The sequence below is a fragment of the Drosophila innubila genome (genome assembly GCF_004354385.1).
Source record: "Drosophila innubila isolate TH190305 chromosome 2R unlocalized genomic scaffold, UK_Dinn_1.0 1_C_2R, whole genome shotgun sequence".
Lineage (NCBI taxonomy): Eukaryota > Metazoa > Arthropoda > Insecta > Diptera > Drosophilidae > Drosophila > Drosophila innubila.
This window is the reverse complement of record NW_022995374.1, coordinates 12,246,304-12,262,370: the sequence shown is the minus strand read 5'-3', so window position 1 is coordinate 12,262,370 and position 16,067 is coordinate 12,246,304. Positions and strand designations below refer to the sequence as shown.

Here is a 16,067-nt window from a genome sequence, read left to right as displayed (position 1 = left end):
AATTGTGTTTCTGGATATTTGGAAGATTAATTGATCCCTTATTTGTTTCATATGTTTTTAAAGTGTTACGCAGAGCACATAAATTCAGGGTTTTAAATAAAAAATGTAAATTCTTAAAGTAAGGTTTTATTTTTTCAATTTTGTAAATTACTTTCGTTTTTTAAATTGTTACCGAATGCTGAGGTGAGATTACTTTTACCAAGCGTTGTCTGTGCTCTTAACATAAAAAAATAAATAATAAATTATGTAATAATTAAATACTTAATCTTCAACATTTTGTATACCTGTCGCTTTTCGAAAAATGTATTCCACAATATTTTTGTAACATAATTTGTATATACTTATTTGCAAACCTGTACATATATTTTAAAAGCTTATGGCACAATAAAAAGTGCTTGCAATAAAAAGTTGTTGTAGCTGTAGATTTAAGTATTACCACTATTACTTTAAACGATTATTGGGAATTTACGGGAAAAGTTTTTCACACATTGACATTATTATCTTTTTTGTAGCAAAAAAAAAAAACGTCATTTGAAATAGTTAATATTAAATTGGCAGATTGAATATAATTATAGTTTACTGTAAGGAAACATTAAAAGTAATTAAACAATAATATTAATCTTTTTTACTATCTGTTTGATAATATCTACAATTTATGCACTTTGTCACGTCAAATAAATATAACAATAAACTGCTCTTTTAAGTTTATTCATTTAATTAAGTTAGTAAACCTCAATTATTAAAACGGATTTTTTAATAGTATGTTGTCATAAATTAATCATTAATGCGGGGAAAGCAAAGCCGAGAGAAAAATGAATTTGTATAGGCCAAGGTATCGTAGAATATGTGAAGTATACGGGAAATACTGCGAATACAGATTCTGAGTTACCAGTCCTGGGAGTGAAAGGCGTCATATACCTACCGAGGCAAACCTGTTGGAATCCAAGTCGAATAACTGCTCATTATAATTATGACATACATATAAGTGATTTTATTTTTAACTATAATTATCTTATATATTTACAAATTTCTATAAAAGCGTACAACAACAGTATTTCTTTTTTTGTCGTTTTTCTTGTGTTAAATTCATTTCTCGAACAATCGTGGCAAAGACTTCATTGACATTTATTCGATCTTTTGCTGAAGCTTCGATAAATGGACATTCCCAAAGTTGTGCCAAGGCGTTTCCTGCAATCGAAAGGTAAATTAAATTATTATTAGTTAAATGTTATCAGAAAATTTAATAACTAGACATATCGCCAAAAAATACCAGACGAACCAATTATAAAATTTTTGTTTTAATAGTTATTCTATCTTTCCGTATCTATTCAGAGAAAACAACCTTTGACCATTGAATCTTTAGTTAAATTTTCTGCGAATCAAATAGAGGATAAAAATAAACTTGAAATATAGCTTCAATGCATCTTCCGGCATCAACGTAGAAAAACAAAAGACATAATTTTCCACCCAAACTTACATCTTTAAGACTATCTTTTTAAATCAAAAATTATGTTTCTGTCATTCGGGAAATAAAAATCTTACCTTCAGCAGTAGACACCTCTCTTTGGCAATCCAAATCGAATTTATTCGCTACAAGCAATATTGGAGCTGGTTGACTTCCTTTAACGCGAGTAATCACATTTTTCATACTAGAAATATCCTAAAAGCGAAATTAAATAAAAATATTCAATTTAGAAATTCATCAGTAAGTGTGTTATATTTAATTAAAAAAAAAAAACAAAACAAAGTTGCTTTTAAAAGTTTAGCGCATATGTTGTTTGCAATATATATTTACCTGAAATGTTTGATGGTTAGTCAGCGAATACATTACAATGAATCCATGCCCATTTTTTATGTAGAGATCTCTCATGGACGCAAATTGCTCAGTTCCTGCAGTGTCTAATATTTCCAAAACGCAGGGAGAGCTATCCACCTGTAATAAATGTTTAAATATTATTATAATATTGCACAATATATTTACGAAAGTCAATATCTCAAATCCCCGAATTAAATAAGTAATCTCTATAGTTAGATATAACTGCTATATATTAAAAATTTTCGATAATTGTACAGGATAGTGACCAAAACTTTTTATCATAACTGGTCAACAAATGTTACATGTTTTAGGAGCATAACTTGAAGTAGTGAGTCAGTTTCGTGACCTCAATCACACTTTAAAAAGAATTTAAGAAAGAAGCTGAAGGAAGTTTCAATTCGTTGAATCTTACCAAGTTGATATGGCAGTTAAACCTGATTTTACCAAAAGCTGTTTTACTGACAACACTTTTTTAAGACTTTATAACTAGCTGTTTTAATTTGTTCTTAAACAATATATTGAATATGTAACAATAAATTAATCAACAAATCAATGGAAAAGAACAACTCGCGATAAGAAAATGTTTATAAATGCGGTTTAACTAAAGTCCGTTTTATTTAAAACGAGCTATTTATTTTTATTTATTTGTTTATGCGTTACATTCCAACGCTACAAGTATAATAATACTTTTAATTATAGGCACTTGTCACAATATTTATTTAACTTTAATAAACAAACCTAAGTATGGGAAACATCAAATAAAGTTTTTATTTAACTTAACTGTCGTATCAACTTGGGATCAATAAGATGCAAAATCTTTGTACAACATCTGAGATTTTACAAATATTACCAGCGGTGACTAATACAACCAAGGTAGCTTAACGTTAATAATAATAATAATATTCAAATAAATATTTGTTTGTCAATCAGCGACTATGAAAAGTAACGCTTGTCTGAATTTGATTAAAAATTGTTCGTATATGTTTTCATTTGCAATTTACAAGGATTAACCCGGTCGGTCTATTGTCTGGATGGAAAATAGACATGTCTTTTTCGGTTATCTATTGTGGCCAATACATGCGCGTGCAAATGTGGTTAGTAAACCATTTAGCTTGTGGATTGTGGATTGCGGCTTGACAAATGGTCCGTCCGGTTCCTGCCACCGGTGGTCGGTGAATCGCCAACTATGTATGTATGTCTGTACGTAGCCACCACCCCGAACTACAGGGTACATTTATATACGAGTGCATACATACATACATATGTATCTATGTGTCTGCTTCTCGTATACATACATACATACATACATAGCCGCAGCAGACATCACCCTTTTACAACTCTACTAAACTAATGCAAATCGACAACTTAAATGTACAAACATTTTTAATAAATGCAGTAATTATGCAGCAAGTAAAGCAATACAAGTTTATACATACGTAAATCTATATGCATACATACTTATATGTTGGTTCTCATTGTATGTATACATATGTACATATGGGCATACATACATATGCATGTGTAATGGTATTATTTTAAATACTAAAATGCAATGTGTGCATGTAATAATACATAAAATTGTATGTATAAGCATAAATATATTTGTACATATGTACTGGATTCCAAATGTATATATATATATATATATATATATATTTATCTACCCATACACAGGAATATGTTAGTGTGAATGTTCTTGTCTGTGTATGTATGTATGTAGTTTGCGTAGATTTGTACGTAAGTGTAAGTTCTGATTACAAGACGTGTGATGCATGCATAGTATATACATATCTAAATATGTAGGGAAGTGTATGTAGCAAACCTCTATTTCCTTTCGATAGAAGTCCTCAATTGTGGGATCATATTTTTCAATAAAACATCCCGAAACGAATTGAACAGTTAGGGCCGATTTACCAACTCCGCCAGATCCGAGCACAACAACTTTAAACTCTCGCATGTTTACAACACTCGTTTATGTATATGCAATGTACAACGATTGTTTCACAACTAAAATTATATTTAATGTCACTTAAAGAGAAAAACGATTAATGTATATTTGCATTGTGAAGAATTCAAATATATTTGCAATAAACAGAACACGACAAATGCAGTTTGCACGTATTGACAAGTATTTTTATTTTTTATATTTGTAGCTGACAATCATTATTTTCACGAATATTATTCACTACGGACACTGGCATTCAGTGAAAACGGACAATGTAGAAACTAGTGATGTGTAATACTTAAGTACCCGGTACGTGTAACGACTTTTTTCTCGCACAAGTCATGATGAGTATTAAAAGTAACTTTAAATTAACATAAATATATACAATAGATATCTTGGCAAAATATTCCTCAAGCAATTAAACACATGTTTATTAAAAACTGAAATTATAACGCATTCATTAAAAATAATTAAATATAGAATTTAAAATAATTGAGCACACTGGGAACACATTTAATACAGAGAAAATACCATGAAGTATACTTTTACTTTTTATACTTTATAAGAAGAGAATACACAATATTGGAAAATGTGCAAGTATTATTAAGTCTACCGTTATTCAATGCTTTTTTTTAATTAAGTAGATAACTCATTAAAAAATATATATAACGCAATTCCAAATCGAAGTAACTTTTGTCAATAAACTGTAATGGAGTCAGAATATTCGACAAGCGCAAAATCATCTTAAGTCGTCGACCTCGCTAGATTTAATATGTCTTATCCCTTAACTACATTTACGTGCATTTATTATAATCGTAATTTATTTTGTCATATTTGTTACAACTCTTACTTTATTTAACAATATATCAGTGGAAACAGATGAATTGACAGTCATCAGTCGAGTCGATAAATATTCCTTGACAATCGATAAATACATCCGCCGTTGCACTACACTTTTGACGTTTTATTGCCGAGTACTTTATTTATTATGGGTATTACCAAATGTCGATTAAAATTGAAAACAGAATTTGAACTTCTGAAAAACAAAGTTTGTCTGTAAAAGCATACCCAAATAATTCAACAAATAATTTTCGTTGTTTTTCATTCTTGAAAAGAGCGTCATATTTAAGTTTATAAAATTATTTATGTAAGAAATTTTTTTTTCTAAAAGAAAAATTGAACGAAATAGTGTTATATATATTGGTTTTCTCAATACGAAAACTTTGAAATTCTTGAGAACATGTTCACCATAGCTTTGTAGAATGAATCAAGGTGGACATGGAGAAAAGTTGAACCTCTTTCTTGTCCACTTAAAAACTTTACAGAACTGGTAACAATAAGATTTTGCGTTCCAAAAGGAATACTGCATGTGGAAACTGGAAGGTCGAGTCTACTTCGTAAAATTCATCAGGATGGTTCTGTATTAATTATTAAGCATAAGTAAGGCAAAATCTAAGCAAGATAAGATTTTGCATTAAGCTTTGAATGGTTTCAATTGGAACTAAAAGTAATATTCAATTAGCAGATATTAAATCAATGATTCTTGTGTAAAAATTCTCTTGATCGTTTCACATAACGGACTGTAAAACATAGATTTATTGTTGTTATTTCAAAGGAATTTATGTTTATTCTGCTGGGACTTCCATAGTTCCATTATTGAGGTCGTCAATTACATCATGTGGGTGCTTTCCATCAACAGTGCATCCAACACTTTGGGCTGTGCCAAGGACTTCCTTGCAGGTTCCCTTCAGCTCACGCGCCATTGACCTGGGTCTCATTGTGCGTGCGATAGCCAGGATATCATCGAAGGAGATGTTTCCACTATGTTTGACTGAAAGATACAAAAAACAATGTAATTAAAATCAATTTATGAAAATACGTTTAGTTTAAGGGAAGGAAAGGGAATCAGAAGAACTCTCCGACAACACAAAATATGCATATTCCCTGAAGTCAATTAACCATTGGAGTAGAATAATACATATATCAGATAAGAACGATCACAATCTTTAGAAGCTAAAAAGAAAATGTCTCAAGCCCAACTATACAGTTTTAAACTTGAGTATTCTTATTTCTTTACATTTCTTAGGTGTCTGATGGTCGATCACTGTTGACAAGCCCGACTTCACTTCTTAATCACCCAAGTTTATTGTTTGGTTTTCCATATGCAAAACAAACATGATCTGCTAACGTTGCACAGAATTATTAACCGGCGTGTCTGCACTTTTGGCGATGAATAAATGAAGATTAGCACGCCTTATATACTTTAGGGAGTCGGAGTTGCTTCAGGCACATAACACAAACAAAATCGTTGCACTTATTGGCAATTTTCACTGAGAATACACTTACTGTTCTTCTGCTTTTTCCTGTCACGTGGAGGTTCCTTCAGTGCCTTAATGATCAAGGAGGCAGCAGATGGCACCACGGAAATGGTAGCCTGCCTGTTCTGAATGGTCAGGCACACAGTAATTTTCAGACCCTTCCAGTCGCCGGTAGCCTTGGCAATATCATCGCCCACTTTTTTAGGAGACTGAAAAATCAAGCAATTAGTATCATGTTAAACGAACAATAAATAAAGAATACTCACCAAGCCAAGAGGACCGATTTTGGGAGCCAACGATGAAGTTGCACCAACCTCGCCACCCACACAACGCAGGTAAACTGAAATCATTCAAAATACATATTAATATGTGCCGCCTTGTTTGCAAACAATTTCTGTAAACAGATAAATATTGAAAGTACCTAATTTTACTTCCGTTGGATCAAATTTAGGAGGCATCTTTTTATACTGGTGGTTTAAACCGCTGAAACACGAAGATTATACGTAAATTTCAAGATTTTAAATAGGCAAAATTCAGCGACGAACCTTCAGCTAAAATGCCACAAGAAGAAAGAAACGTCAACACGGTTGTCAAACTGTTTGTTATTTCCGGTTAAACTGTATGTAAGTTTGCGCTACTTTGGAACATGGAAAAGAAACACAAATGTACTGAAATTAATTTTAGAGGTCAATGCGGTAGTACAAGCTCTAATAAATTTAGTCGTTATCTATATTATTTAAATAAAATATTTTAACAAAGCAAGTACACATTAAGAGTTTTGATTTAGTCGATAGTAGTTACAAAACATGGTTTTTCATGTTCCATTCAATTGACAGTAATAATAATAAATATTTATTTTTATAATTTATCGATAACTTGACTTCTGCATTCATGAATTTAAAACGCACAAAAATAACTTTGAAAACAAAATTAATTTGATATACAGAATAATTAATTTAACAAAAGAAGTTGGAATTTCTTTACAAGAAATCAGCTGCGTAAAGTTGTGCTGCTCTTTTTCAACACTGTAGGCAACAGCTGACGACTGTAAAAAAATTAAACACGACAAATATTTTTGCAGTTGTCAGCGAAATTTCTGCTGTTTGTTGCCAACAGAATAGGAATAAAAAATGGCTTAATTTATAAATTCAAATTGTTTTAAAATGATTTGCGCTCTGTAAAATGTAAGCAAAGTACAACTAACTCAGCACATCAAATATATATGGCACTTTTTTTCGATCTGCCTAATCTAAGGAAATGTACGTCAATGTACGTCAACGCCAAAATGGGTAAAAAAAAAAACCAATAATTGACATTCTCAGATTCGCTAAAATTTCCATCTCACAATTGTAATTAAAACCAAGAATATTGTTTATATGATGGGATGTGATGATGCCGTGTTCAATATTAAGCGGTTTTATTTTTGTTTCTAATACAAGGTAACGTCTTATTTTAAAAGGTCAAAATGTTTATGAGAGCATGTTAAATTGATCAAAAATAAGAATATGTGTATAAATAGTTACACTTGCTTCTTATACAGAAATATTTGTAGTTATACATGAAACATACATATGTATATATGTCACAGAAATTCAAACTAAATAGCATACATTCGCCTTCCCACTCCAGTCTCCATTCGTAGTACTTCAGCTTTCCTAGTCTGCTTTACATTTAGTTTTGAAACTCTTATTCTGAAGAAATGTGATCGGGGAGTTCATTCCTCTGAAATCTTTTCCACATGCGTAAAAACAGATTTTCTAAGCCTTTGGCATATTGTGAACAATCGAACAGTGGACTGTCGACTCTTGCTTTCCATACTTTTGCTCGTAAAGCTTTTAAGTATTCCTTATCCGTTCCCAATCGAATAGCGATGTCTTGGTATTCATCTCTGCTACGGGCAATTAACTCTGGACATCCAAGTGTAGCTAATTGAGAAGCAGCAACCCTATAACACAAAGGAATTTATTTAAATATATGTAATTAATAAATTGTGGCAGTGATCGTAAAGATTAAAATTTAAATACAAAAATGATTTTTTTTTCCGTTTAAATGATTATAATAAAAATGGAAATCAGGAGGTTTTTTATGATTTAAAAAATAAAATTTTCTATCATCCAAAAAAAGAATATGTGGTTTTTTATTTATACAAATATTTTTTTAGGCCTTGAATTTGTTAAGAGTCAATTGTTATTTTCGATCCCTGCTAAGATTGATAGCACAGAAAAATATGTACCTGGAAGCTAATGTCTCTCCGGGTAGGGTGACAACTGGAGTTCCGGTCCATAAAACGTCCATTGAAGTTGTATGACCATTGCACAGTGGAGTGTCTAAACAAATATCGGCCAATTGTCCTCGACGCACGTGTTCTTCCTTTGCAGCTACGTTTGAGAATATAACTCTTTCAGAAGAAATACCTAAAAGAAATAAATATTTCATATTATAGCATATATTTGCAACATCTTCAATTTGTTGCTTACCCAAATCGCTAACAGATTTTTTAATATTTTGCTCGCCAACTGCTGGAAACCGCAGCAGCCATAAAACCGATTTAGGCACATTTTTTAAAATGACTACCCAAGATTGCAGAGTTTGAGGATCGATTTTGTATAGTTGATTAAAATTACAGTAAACTATAGCGTCGTCGGGTAACATATATTGACGACGTGTTGTAATAACGATATTTTGGGGAACCTCCTCTCCAGTGGCTGCCTTATTGTTTGTCTGTGTAGTTGCCAGTCCATTTTGAACGACAACACCATTCAATGATGTCTGCACCTGACCAGTAGCAATCATCGATACTATCTGGGTGGTGCTCGGCAGTTCTGCTACTTTAAGTGTAATTTCTACAGGTTTATTCGCATTCGCAACGACTTCTTTGATCTCTTTGACGTCTGTACTTTCAACCAAAGGCGACAAGTCAGTGGCATTAATGACTGCAACATTATCTACAACAGATGATTGCTGCTGTTTATCGCAAACAATAATTCGCTCTTTTAGATGCGGAAACATTTGCTTGTGATCACCAATAAAATATGTGTAAGGCATATACGATAGCTTCTCACTGTACTGATTGGCCAATTCCATCGGGCTGGTAACTGCATCAGTTATAATATAATCCATAAAACTGGCACCGCTTGTGCCTGGATAGCCTAACCACATGACTTGAATCGGTGCAGGTCTAAGGGCAAATATCTCATTTCTTGCGCCCTTTGTGTAACCATTCATATTAACTAGAATGTGTATGCCATCATTGTAAATCTGATCGGCTGCTTTGCCATTGCATGGAATTACGGAAAGATCAACAAAATGTTCAGCTTCACGGCCTATTTTTTGCCGGAACGTTGTACCATCATCAGGACTGAGGGCGTAACAGAATATCTCTACCTTCGATCGATCATGCAATCCGGGTACTGACTGCATCAGATGTGAGGTAGGATGATTTCCAAAATCTGAGCTCAAATATCCAATTCGTATACGTCCGCCACTTGGTAGATCTCTTGCGAAATTATACGGCTGCTTGTGCAAAACGTGCACTTTTTCTAAGCATAAATTGGCGTGCCTCGCGGCAATTGCTTTTCGAAAATCATGGGTCAATGGATACAGCATTGAGTGATGTGGATGTACGGATGGCAAACGATTCTTGTCCAGCTGCTCGGCAACGATGCTAACCAATTTCTTCATTCGTACATCATAATCCGACCAATCACAAACAATTTGTAAACAATGTGCCAAATTGCAATAGGCATCGGGGAAGTCAGGTTTTAGCTTTAGAGCTGTACGGTAAGATTGAATTGCTTCAGGAATATTTCCAGAATCCTTATGGATGCTCGCCAAATTGCTATGGGCATCGGCAAATGCCGGATTGATTTGTATAGCTCGCGTATAGCACTGTAGAGCCCCGCTAACATCCTGCAGCTCCTTTAAAGTGTTTCCCATATTGGAGTACGCGTCGGCAAATGTGGGCTGAATTCGAATTGCTTCCTTGTAATGCCTAAGGGCTTCGTTTAGCTTGCCCTGCTGTTGCAGCACAGACGCCAGGTTCGAATGTGCAGCTGCGAAATCGGGAAACACTTCAAGGGCTTTCAAATAAAGGCGTGTTGCATCCTCAATGAATCCTTGTTCTCGTTTGATATTCGCCAAATTGTTAAGTGAATCTGCGTGATTCGAGCATAGTCGTAGTGCGGTATTATAGCAATCTTCAGCTTCTTTGACCTAATAAATGGGAAATCCCAAAGACCATTAGTTATATGAAAATGTAATATTTAAATAAACTATTATTAGCTCTTCATAATCAGCACACAATAATATAATTACCTGTCCTTTTTCTTTAAGAGCATTTGCAAGGTTACAATATGCATCGGGAAAATTAGGTTGCAGCTCAATGGCTCGCCTATATGTGTCAATGGCCAAGTCAATGAGTCCTTGCTCATAGTAGACGCATGCCAGATTTCCATGGACTACGGCATTGTTAGGTGAAAGATTTAGAGCACGCAAATATGCAGCCACAGCCCTGAAATTGATTAATGTTCATTATTAAAATATTCACATTACTTAAAAATAGGATGCTTCTTTAATACACATAAATGCCATACAACTAAATCTTTACCAATCAAAATTCGCGCGCCTGAAGAATTTGTTTAAAAAAATTCGCGCAATAAACTTATATACCAACCACAAACTTGAACTTATCTCTAGTCAAACTATTTACACTATTTATCTATTTATATATATAAAAATAATACAAGAAAAACAAAGCAAGCAATTAAAATTTTCAGGAATTAAAGGGGAACATTAAATACTCTTGCTAATTATTCCCAAGTCGAAAATGGCGAGCATTTTTTATCCCTATAATTTAGAAATTATAAATATTTATTATTATCTAATTGAAATTCTTTACCGTTTCCAACATAATCGTAATCGATCTAAATGACGTTTTAGATATTGATTTCCGTTTGCATTATTTGTACACTTGTAAGTTTTTGCGCAATGTTGATCTTGTTTTATGGGAACAATTGTATAAACAATTACACATTGGCAGTCCATGATGATAAAATCGTTCTCTCATTGATATATTTGCACAATAATATTTAAATAAATAGTTAACTTATACATTTAGAAAGCACACTTGAAGTATGAATTGTGTAAACACATTTTCAATCAGTTAATAATCAAACAGAATCTAAATTTATAAGGCCTTTAAATTTTCTTGGACTTTTAAAATTAAATCAAACGAAACGAAAAAAAGACTTCGGTAAGCCGCCCACCAAAAAGAACCAAAAAAACCATGTGCCATTATCTGAAATATACAAAATTACGTAGAGATCATTTCTATACCCTGTACGCAAAAATTATAAACTAAATGGTTTAAGGTCTTGCACATGTAGCCAAGTTTATTTAAAAATATTTGCTCTACAAACAAATATTATACTAAATTCTCTAAGACTGATATGTTAAATGTAATTTCAACATGACTAACTAGTATTTAGTAAATAACCCTGATAGTTATGTAAATTAATATTTGCATATCTATCAACTAGCACTATTTGTTGAATCTATTTCCCAGGGTATTGATGTTTCAATACTAATTTGTTTGCCCTGACTATATGTGAGTTTACTATGCAAAAATCTAATTATGTTTGAATATTAGATGACGTAAACCACAATAGAAAGATAAAAAATCCTGAGCATCTTATTATATATGTTTCTACGTGCAATACTTCACTTTTATATTTAAGGTCACAATTTATTTAAAGGGATTCTAAATTATTGAATAAATATATAGTAAGCAATACAAGGTGCTCCATATTTGGATTTCCACGTATGCTGATATTTTTAGAATTAAAGATCATGAACGAGGGGTGATCTTGACAAAACTTATTTATATCTATAAGCAAAAAAAAAACAATTGAATACGTTCAATGAAAAGCATTTTCTGCTGTGCCCAACATGGATTGAACTGGTTTGTTATATTATAAGCTATAGACACTTCTCTGTCATCCTCTAGTCGAAAGGATAGAGGGGAACTGCCGATTTTTAAATCAAAAAGGGTGGAAAAAAATATAAATGCGATAGGAAATTAAAATAATATTTACATTACAAAAGGATTATAAAAATATAGTTATCAATATTAGATAAAGTAGCCGTTAATTTTAAAACTTCATTTTTATATCACTATTTGTGTTTTCCTCACTTTTATTCCATTTTTTGGTTTCACTTCTTAAGTATATATCGGAAATAAAAATGCTAAAGCAAAAACAGAATGCCAAGCTAATGATAGGAATCATAATTATGAGTGTCACGACTGGAAACTTTTATTAATTTGGTGGTATTATGGCGATGTTAAGATGAATTAGGTCTTAGTTGAAGCATAGCGATTATGTCCCTTAATTTTGAAATAGGGGTTGCATGTGGAATAACAATATACAAACCTGTCGAATATTCTGGCCTCCTTAAGCACATTTCCTAGATTTATATAGGCGTCTAAAAAGTTGGGATCGAGGGTGACAGCTTTTTCAAAGTGATGAATAGCTAGCCAGATTTCTCCTTGTGCGTTGAACACGCAGCCCAAATTACTCCATGCAACGGCAAATCCTGGACACGTTTCTATCGCCTTTAAATAGCAGGCCTAGGATATGGTAATTAAGTTTTAGATCTTTCTAAACGATATAGTTAATTTTAAGTAAACATACCTTTGCTTCCTCCAATCGTCCTAGAGCTTTAAGCAGGTTACCCAAATCGCTACGCACACAGTACAAATCCTGCAAGAATAATATTTAACTATAGCAAAATGAAAGAAAATAAATTTGAAAAATTGTACTCACAGGATTATATTGTAATGCTGTTATATATGCTTGAACCGCGGACTCCATATCTCGCGCGGCTACCAAAGCCGCAGCCAGGTTTATGTATCCATCTATAAAGTCGGGCTTTAATCGCACAGCTCGACGATAGTTATCTAATGCTTCTTGTAGCTGTCCGCGCTCTTTGTAAACATTTCCTAGGTTGCTAAAAACAAAAAAAAAAAAAAAAGAAAAGGAAATTATAAAACATTTGGGAAAAAGATTAATTCTATAAGCTTACCTATATGCCTCCGCGAGCAGAGGATTTTGTTTTATTGCCAATGTCGAAAATTGAGCGGATTTATCCAGACGTCTGCATTGGAAATGAATTGATGATAGCAGTAATAACACTCCAGTGTTGGTGCTGTCTTGGCGCCATAGCTGCATGCAATGCTTCTCTGCGTTTTCATAATCTACAGCTTGGTATTCTCGATGCGCCAACTCCAGTAAACCTGTAAACATAAACATAGATTAGAATATCTCCAAATAATAATAATTTTGTGAACGCTGAAGTTATAATTAAATATTTAGGTTTAGTCAGATTGTATTAATGAAATTCGATTATCATAAAATAAATAATAACACCGGAACTAGTACCGGAACCGTTAACCGAAACTATAGTACCGGAACTGAAACCGTAACCGAATGAAAATTCTCTGTCAAGAACCGAATACCGAAACATTTGTACAGGTACGGTTGTGGTAAACTTGCTAGGTCAAAGAGTTGTCCAACTTCCAACTGTCATAACTTGATCAAAACTGAACCGATTTTCAAGCGGAATGTCATTTTTATCATGGTTTGGCCTCTTAATTCATTATGTATTCAAATTTTGTTCATTTCGAAAAATTAATTATTTTCGACCAAGATTCGATTTCGATGCTAAGGGTCCCCCCTTTGAAATTTTGAAAATTCAAAATTTTAAATCTCAAGTTTTCAGTTTTAATCAACTCCTTATGTGGTAATAAGTATAAAAAACACTTTAAACTTGATTCTAAGACCCTTCATTTTTTGTAAAAAATCATGTGAAATTGAACAAAAATTTGGACTTGTAAAGTGACTAACTCCGAAGTATGACCAACTTAAAACTGTCATAACTTGATCAAAACTGAACCGATTTTCAAGCGGAATGTCATTTTGATCATGGTTTGGCCTCTAAATTCATTATGTATTCAAATTTTGTTCATTTAGAAAAATTAATTATTTTCGACCAAGATTCGATTTCGATGCTAAGGGTCCCCCCTTTGAAATTTTGAAAATTCAAAATTTTAAATCTCAAGTTTTCAGTTTTAATCAACTCCTTATATGGTAATAAGTATAAAAAAACACTTTAAACTTGATTCTAAGACCCTTCATTTTTTTGTAAAAAATCATGTGAAATTGAACAAAAATTTGGACTTGTAAAGTGACTAACTCCGAAGTATGACCAACTTAAAACTGTCATAACTTGATCAAAACTGAACCGATTTTCAAGCGGAATGTCATTTTGATCATGGTTTGGCCTCTTAATTCATTATGTATTCAAATTTTGTTCATTTCGAAAAATTAATTATTTTCGACCAAGATTCGATTTCGATGCTAAGGGTCCCCCCTTTGAAATTTTGAAAATTCAAAATTTTAAATCTCAAGTTTTCAGTTTTAATCAACTCCTTATGTGGTAATAAGTATAAAAAAACACTTTAAACTTGATTCTAAGACCCTTCATTTTTTTGTAAAAAATCATGTGAAATTGAACAAAAATTTGGACTTGTAAAGTGACTAACTCCGAAGTATACTGCGCATATGTTATTTTGTCGGGTGCTTCTAAATTCCAGTTTTGAATCAATTAAACACTGCGCGTAGAGTTGCCATTGCTTGTAAATTTTCGGTTCGCTATTTTAATGCTGCAAGCGATTTACAACAAATTCTAATACGTTCATCATATTATTATTCTAGAATAGTCGACTGTCAGGTTGCCAAATAGGTAGTGTCAAAAGTATTTTAATCAATGGAAAACTTTTTGTTTGGCGGTCTAAGCACTTATCTCTTTACAAGCGTCCAACACAATTATTTACTGTCTGCTTTGGGCCGGTTTGACGGAAACTTTTCTTGTCTGCTTGAGTTAAATAATAAAACTAGTTATCTATGTTTCAGAAAAATTTCAACGATTTTGACGACATTTTAGTACTGGAATAATACTGCATTTTTTATTTACAGAAATTAAGTTGACCATTATCTTTTCACAAAGCGGTATCTTTATGATGCGGCGCGTAATTGATTTTAAAGAGATATAAACATTTAGTTGTTGATACTTGTTGTTTTTTTTTTTTAATTCTTATGAAGGGTTTTGTCACAAGGTCAACAGACTTTCCCAACTAACTGTATGCTCACACACAAACTTAAGTGCATACATACATACATTAGTGGAATTTTCCATTGTTTTTTTTTTGCGTTTGCATCAAATATTGATATTCACACATAAATGCATGAACAAATACTTACTTATGTACAACTAATATAGCTTTGTAATCTATCCACTTACCGACAGATGACAACGATTGATTTTCGTTAGATTTTCCAACTGCATTGTTGTTAGATAAATGGTTTTGCGGTTGTTGCAGAAGGGAATGTGTCGAGGAGTGCTGCTGCGTCTGTTGACCCTGTCCTTGAGCGTGCATCTTTACCGTTGGTTCCTCATATATAAATTTATATATATATATAAGTTTGATAGACGATGTTCCAAATTTTTGTCTAAAATCAATAAATCACAATCAATTGCAATGGCACTGCAAATAAACCACTTTCACTCGATTTACAGTTTAGGAACCAATCAGCTATCTGTAAATATAATATACCATAATTCAGAAATAGCAACGTCAAATTATAAATGGGCTAACACTTTTAAAACAAAAACAAACTCTTCACAGCTCCAGCTGCTACAACAAATAACCTTATATTGGTAGTGTGATGGGTAGCTCTTAGGGATGTACCATATTAATATAAGTGTTACTTTTAAGTAATATCAAGTGCAAGTCACGATAAATACTATAAGATTACTCAATTTAGCGTCACAAGTATTTTATAGGTATTTCGTAAATTTATGTATATATAAAATAAAAACAATTACAAATTTCAATTAAGAAGCAATATTAAATAGCATGAGTCAAATACTG

At 32.5% G+C, this 16,067-nt stretch overlaps 3 protein-coding genes across 4 annotated transcripts; all 3 read right to left on the bottom strand.

Moving 5' to 3' along the window:
- Positions 1-1,027: 1,027 nt before the first annotated feature.
- On the bottom strand, positions 1,028-4,051 carry LOC117785309 (ras-related protein Rap-2c). Its single transcript, XM_034623253.1, has 4 exons — positions 3,639-4,051; positions 1,796-1,933; positions 1,543-1,660; positions 1,028-1,188 (listed from the first exon to the last, which is right to left on the bottom strand). Exons 1-4 carry the CDS (start codon positions 3,771-3,773, stop codon positions 1,031-1,033), a joined length of 549 nt encoding a protein of 182 aa, XP_034479144.1. The 5' UTR covers positions 3,774-4,051; the 3' UTR covers positions 1,028-1,030.
- A 1,250-nt stretch (positions 4,052-5,301) lies between these two features.
- On the bottom strand, positions 5,302-6,663 carry LOC117783678 (60S ribosomal protein L12). The gene is made up of 5 exons (XM_034621203.1): positions 6,625-6,663; positions 6,501-6,562; positions 6,346-6,419; positions 6,108-6,288; positions 5,302-5,592 (listed from the first exon to the last, which is right to left on the bottom strand). The coding sequence occupies exons 2-5, from the start codon at positions 6,535-6,537 to the stop codon at positions 5,387-5,389; spliced, it is 498 nt and encodes a 165-aa protein (XP_034477094.1). The 5' UTR covers positions 6,538-6,562; positions 6,625-6,663; the 3' UTR covers positions 5,302-5,386.
- Positions 6,664-7,447: 784 nt separating this feature from the next.
- LOC117783617 (UDP-N-acetylglucosamine--peptide N-acetylglucosaminyltransferase 110 kDa subunit) lies at positions 7,448-15,837 on the bottom strand. Of its 2 annotated transcripts, none has more exons than XM_034621080.1 (10): positions 15,813-15,837; positions 15,437-15,732; positions 13,160-13,370; positions 12,901-13,084; positions 12,769-12,837; positions 12,508-12,704; positions 10,394-10,589; positions 8,557-10,291; positions 8,313-8,493; positions 7,448-8,024 (listed from the first exon to the last, which is right to left on the bottom strand). In XM_034621080.1, the coding sequence occupies exons 2-10, from the start codon at positions 15,570-15,572 to the stop codon at positions 7,766-7,768; spliced, it is 3,168 nt and encodes a 1,055-aa protein (XP_034476971.1). In that variant the 5' UTR covers positions 15,573-15,732; positions 15,813-15,837; the 3' UTR covers positions 7,448-7,765. The 2 variants fall into 2 exon arrangements, with proteins under 2 accessions (XP_034476971.1, XP_034476972.1); XM_034621081.1 differs by having other exon boundaries at positions 15,437-15,645; positions 15,750-15,823.
- Positions 15,838-16,067: the final 230 nt, after the last annotated feature.

Bases quoted from the DNA above. Each gene is read 5' to 3' on its own strand.
- LOC117783678 (XM_034621203.1), bottom strand. From the start codon at position 6,537: ATGCCTCCTAAATTTGATCCAACGGAAGTAAAATTAG. The intron at 6,420-6,500 runs GTACTTTCAATA...GAATGATTTCAG, and splicing joins TCCAACGGAAGTAAAATTAG to TTTACCTGCGTTGTGTGGGT. The intron at 6,289-6,345 runs GTGAGTATTCTT...TTGATTTTTCAG, and splicing joins AAATCGGTCCTCTTGGCTTG to TCTCCTAAAAAAGTGGGCGA.
- LOC117785309 (XM_034623253.1), bottom strand. From the start codon at position 3,773: ATGCGAGAGTTTAAAGTTGTTGTGCTCGGATCTGGCGGAGTTGGTAAA. The intron at 1,934-3,638 runs GTTTGCTACATA...CATTTATTACAG, and splicing joins TCTATCGAAAGGAAATAGAG to GTGGATAGCTCTCCCTGCGT. The intron at 1,661-1,795 runs GTAAATATATAT...TTTCGCTTTTAG, and splicing joins CTAACCATCAAACATTTCAG to GATATTTCTAGTATGAAAAA.
- LOC117783617 (XM_034621080.1), bottom strand. From the start codon at position 15,572: ATGCACGCTCAAGGACAGGGTCAACAGACGCAGCAGCACTCCTCGACA. The intron at 12,705-12,768 runs GTATGTTTACTT...ACCATATCCTAG, and splicing joins GACGATTGGAGGAAGCAAAG to GCCTGCTATTTAAAGGCGAT. The intron at 8,025-8,312 runs GTACATATTTTT...TTTGTGTTATAG, and splicing joins GGAGAGACATTAGCTTCCAG to GGTTGCTGCTTCTCAATTAG.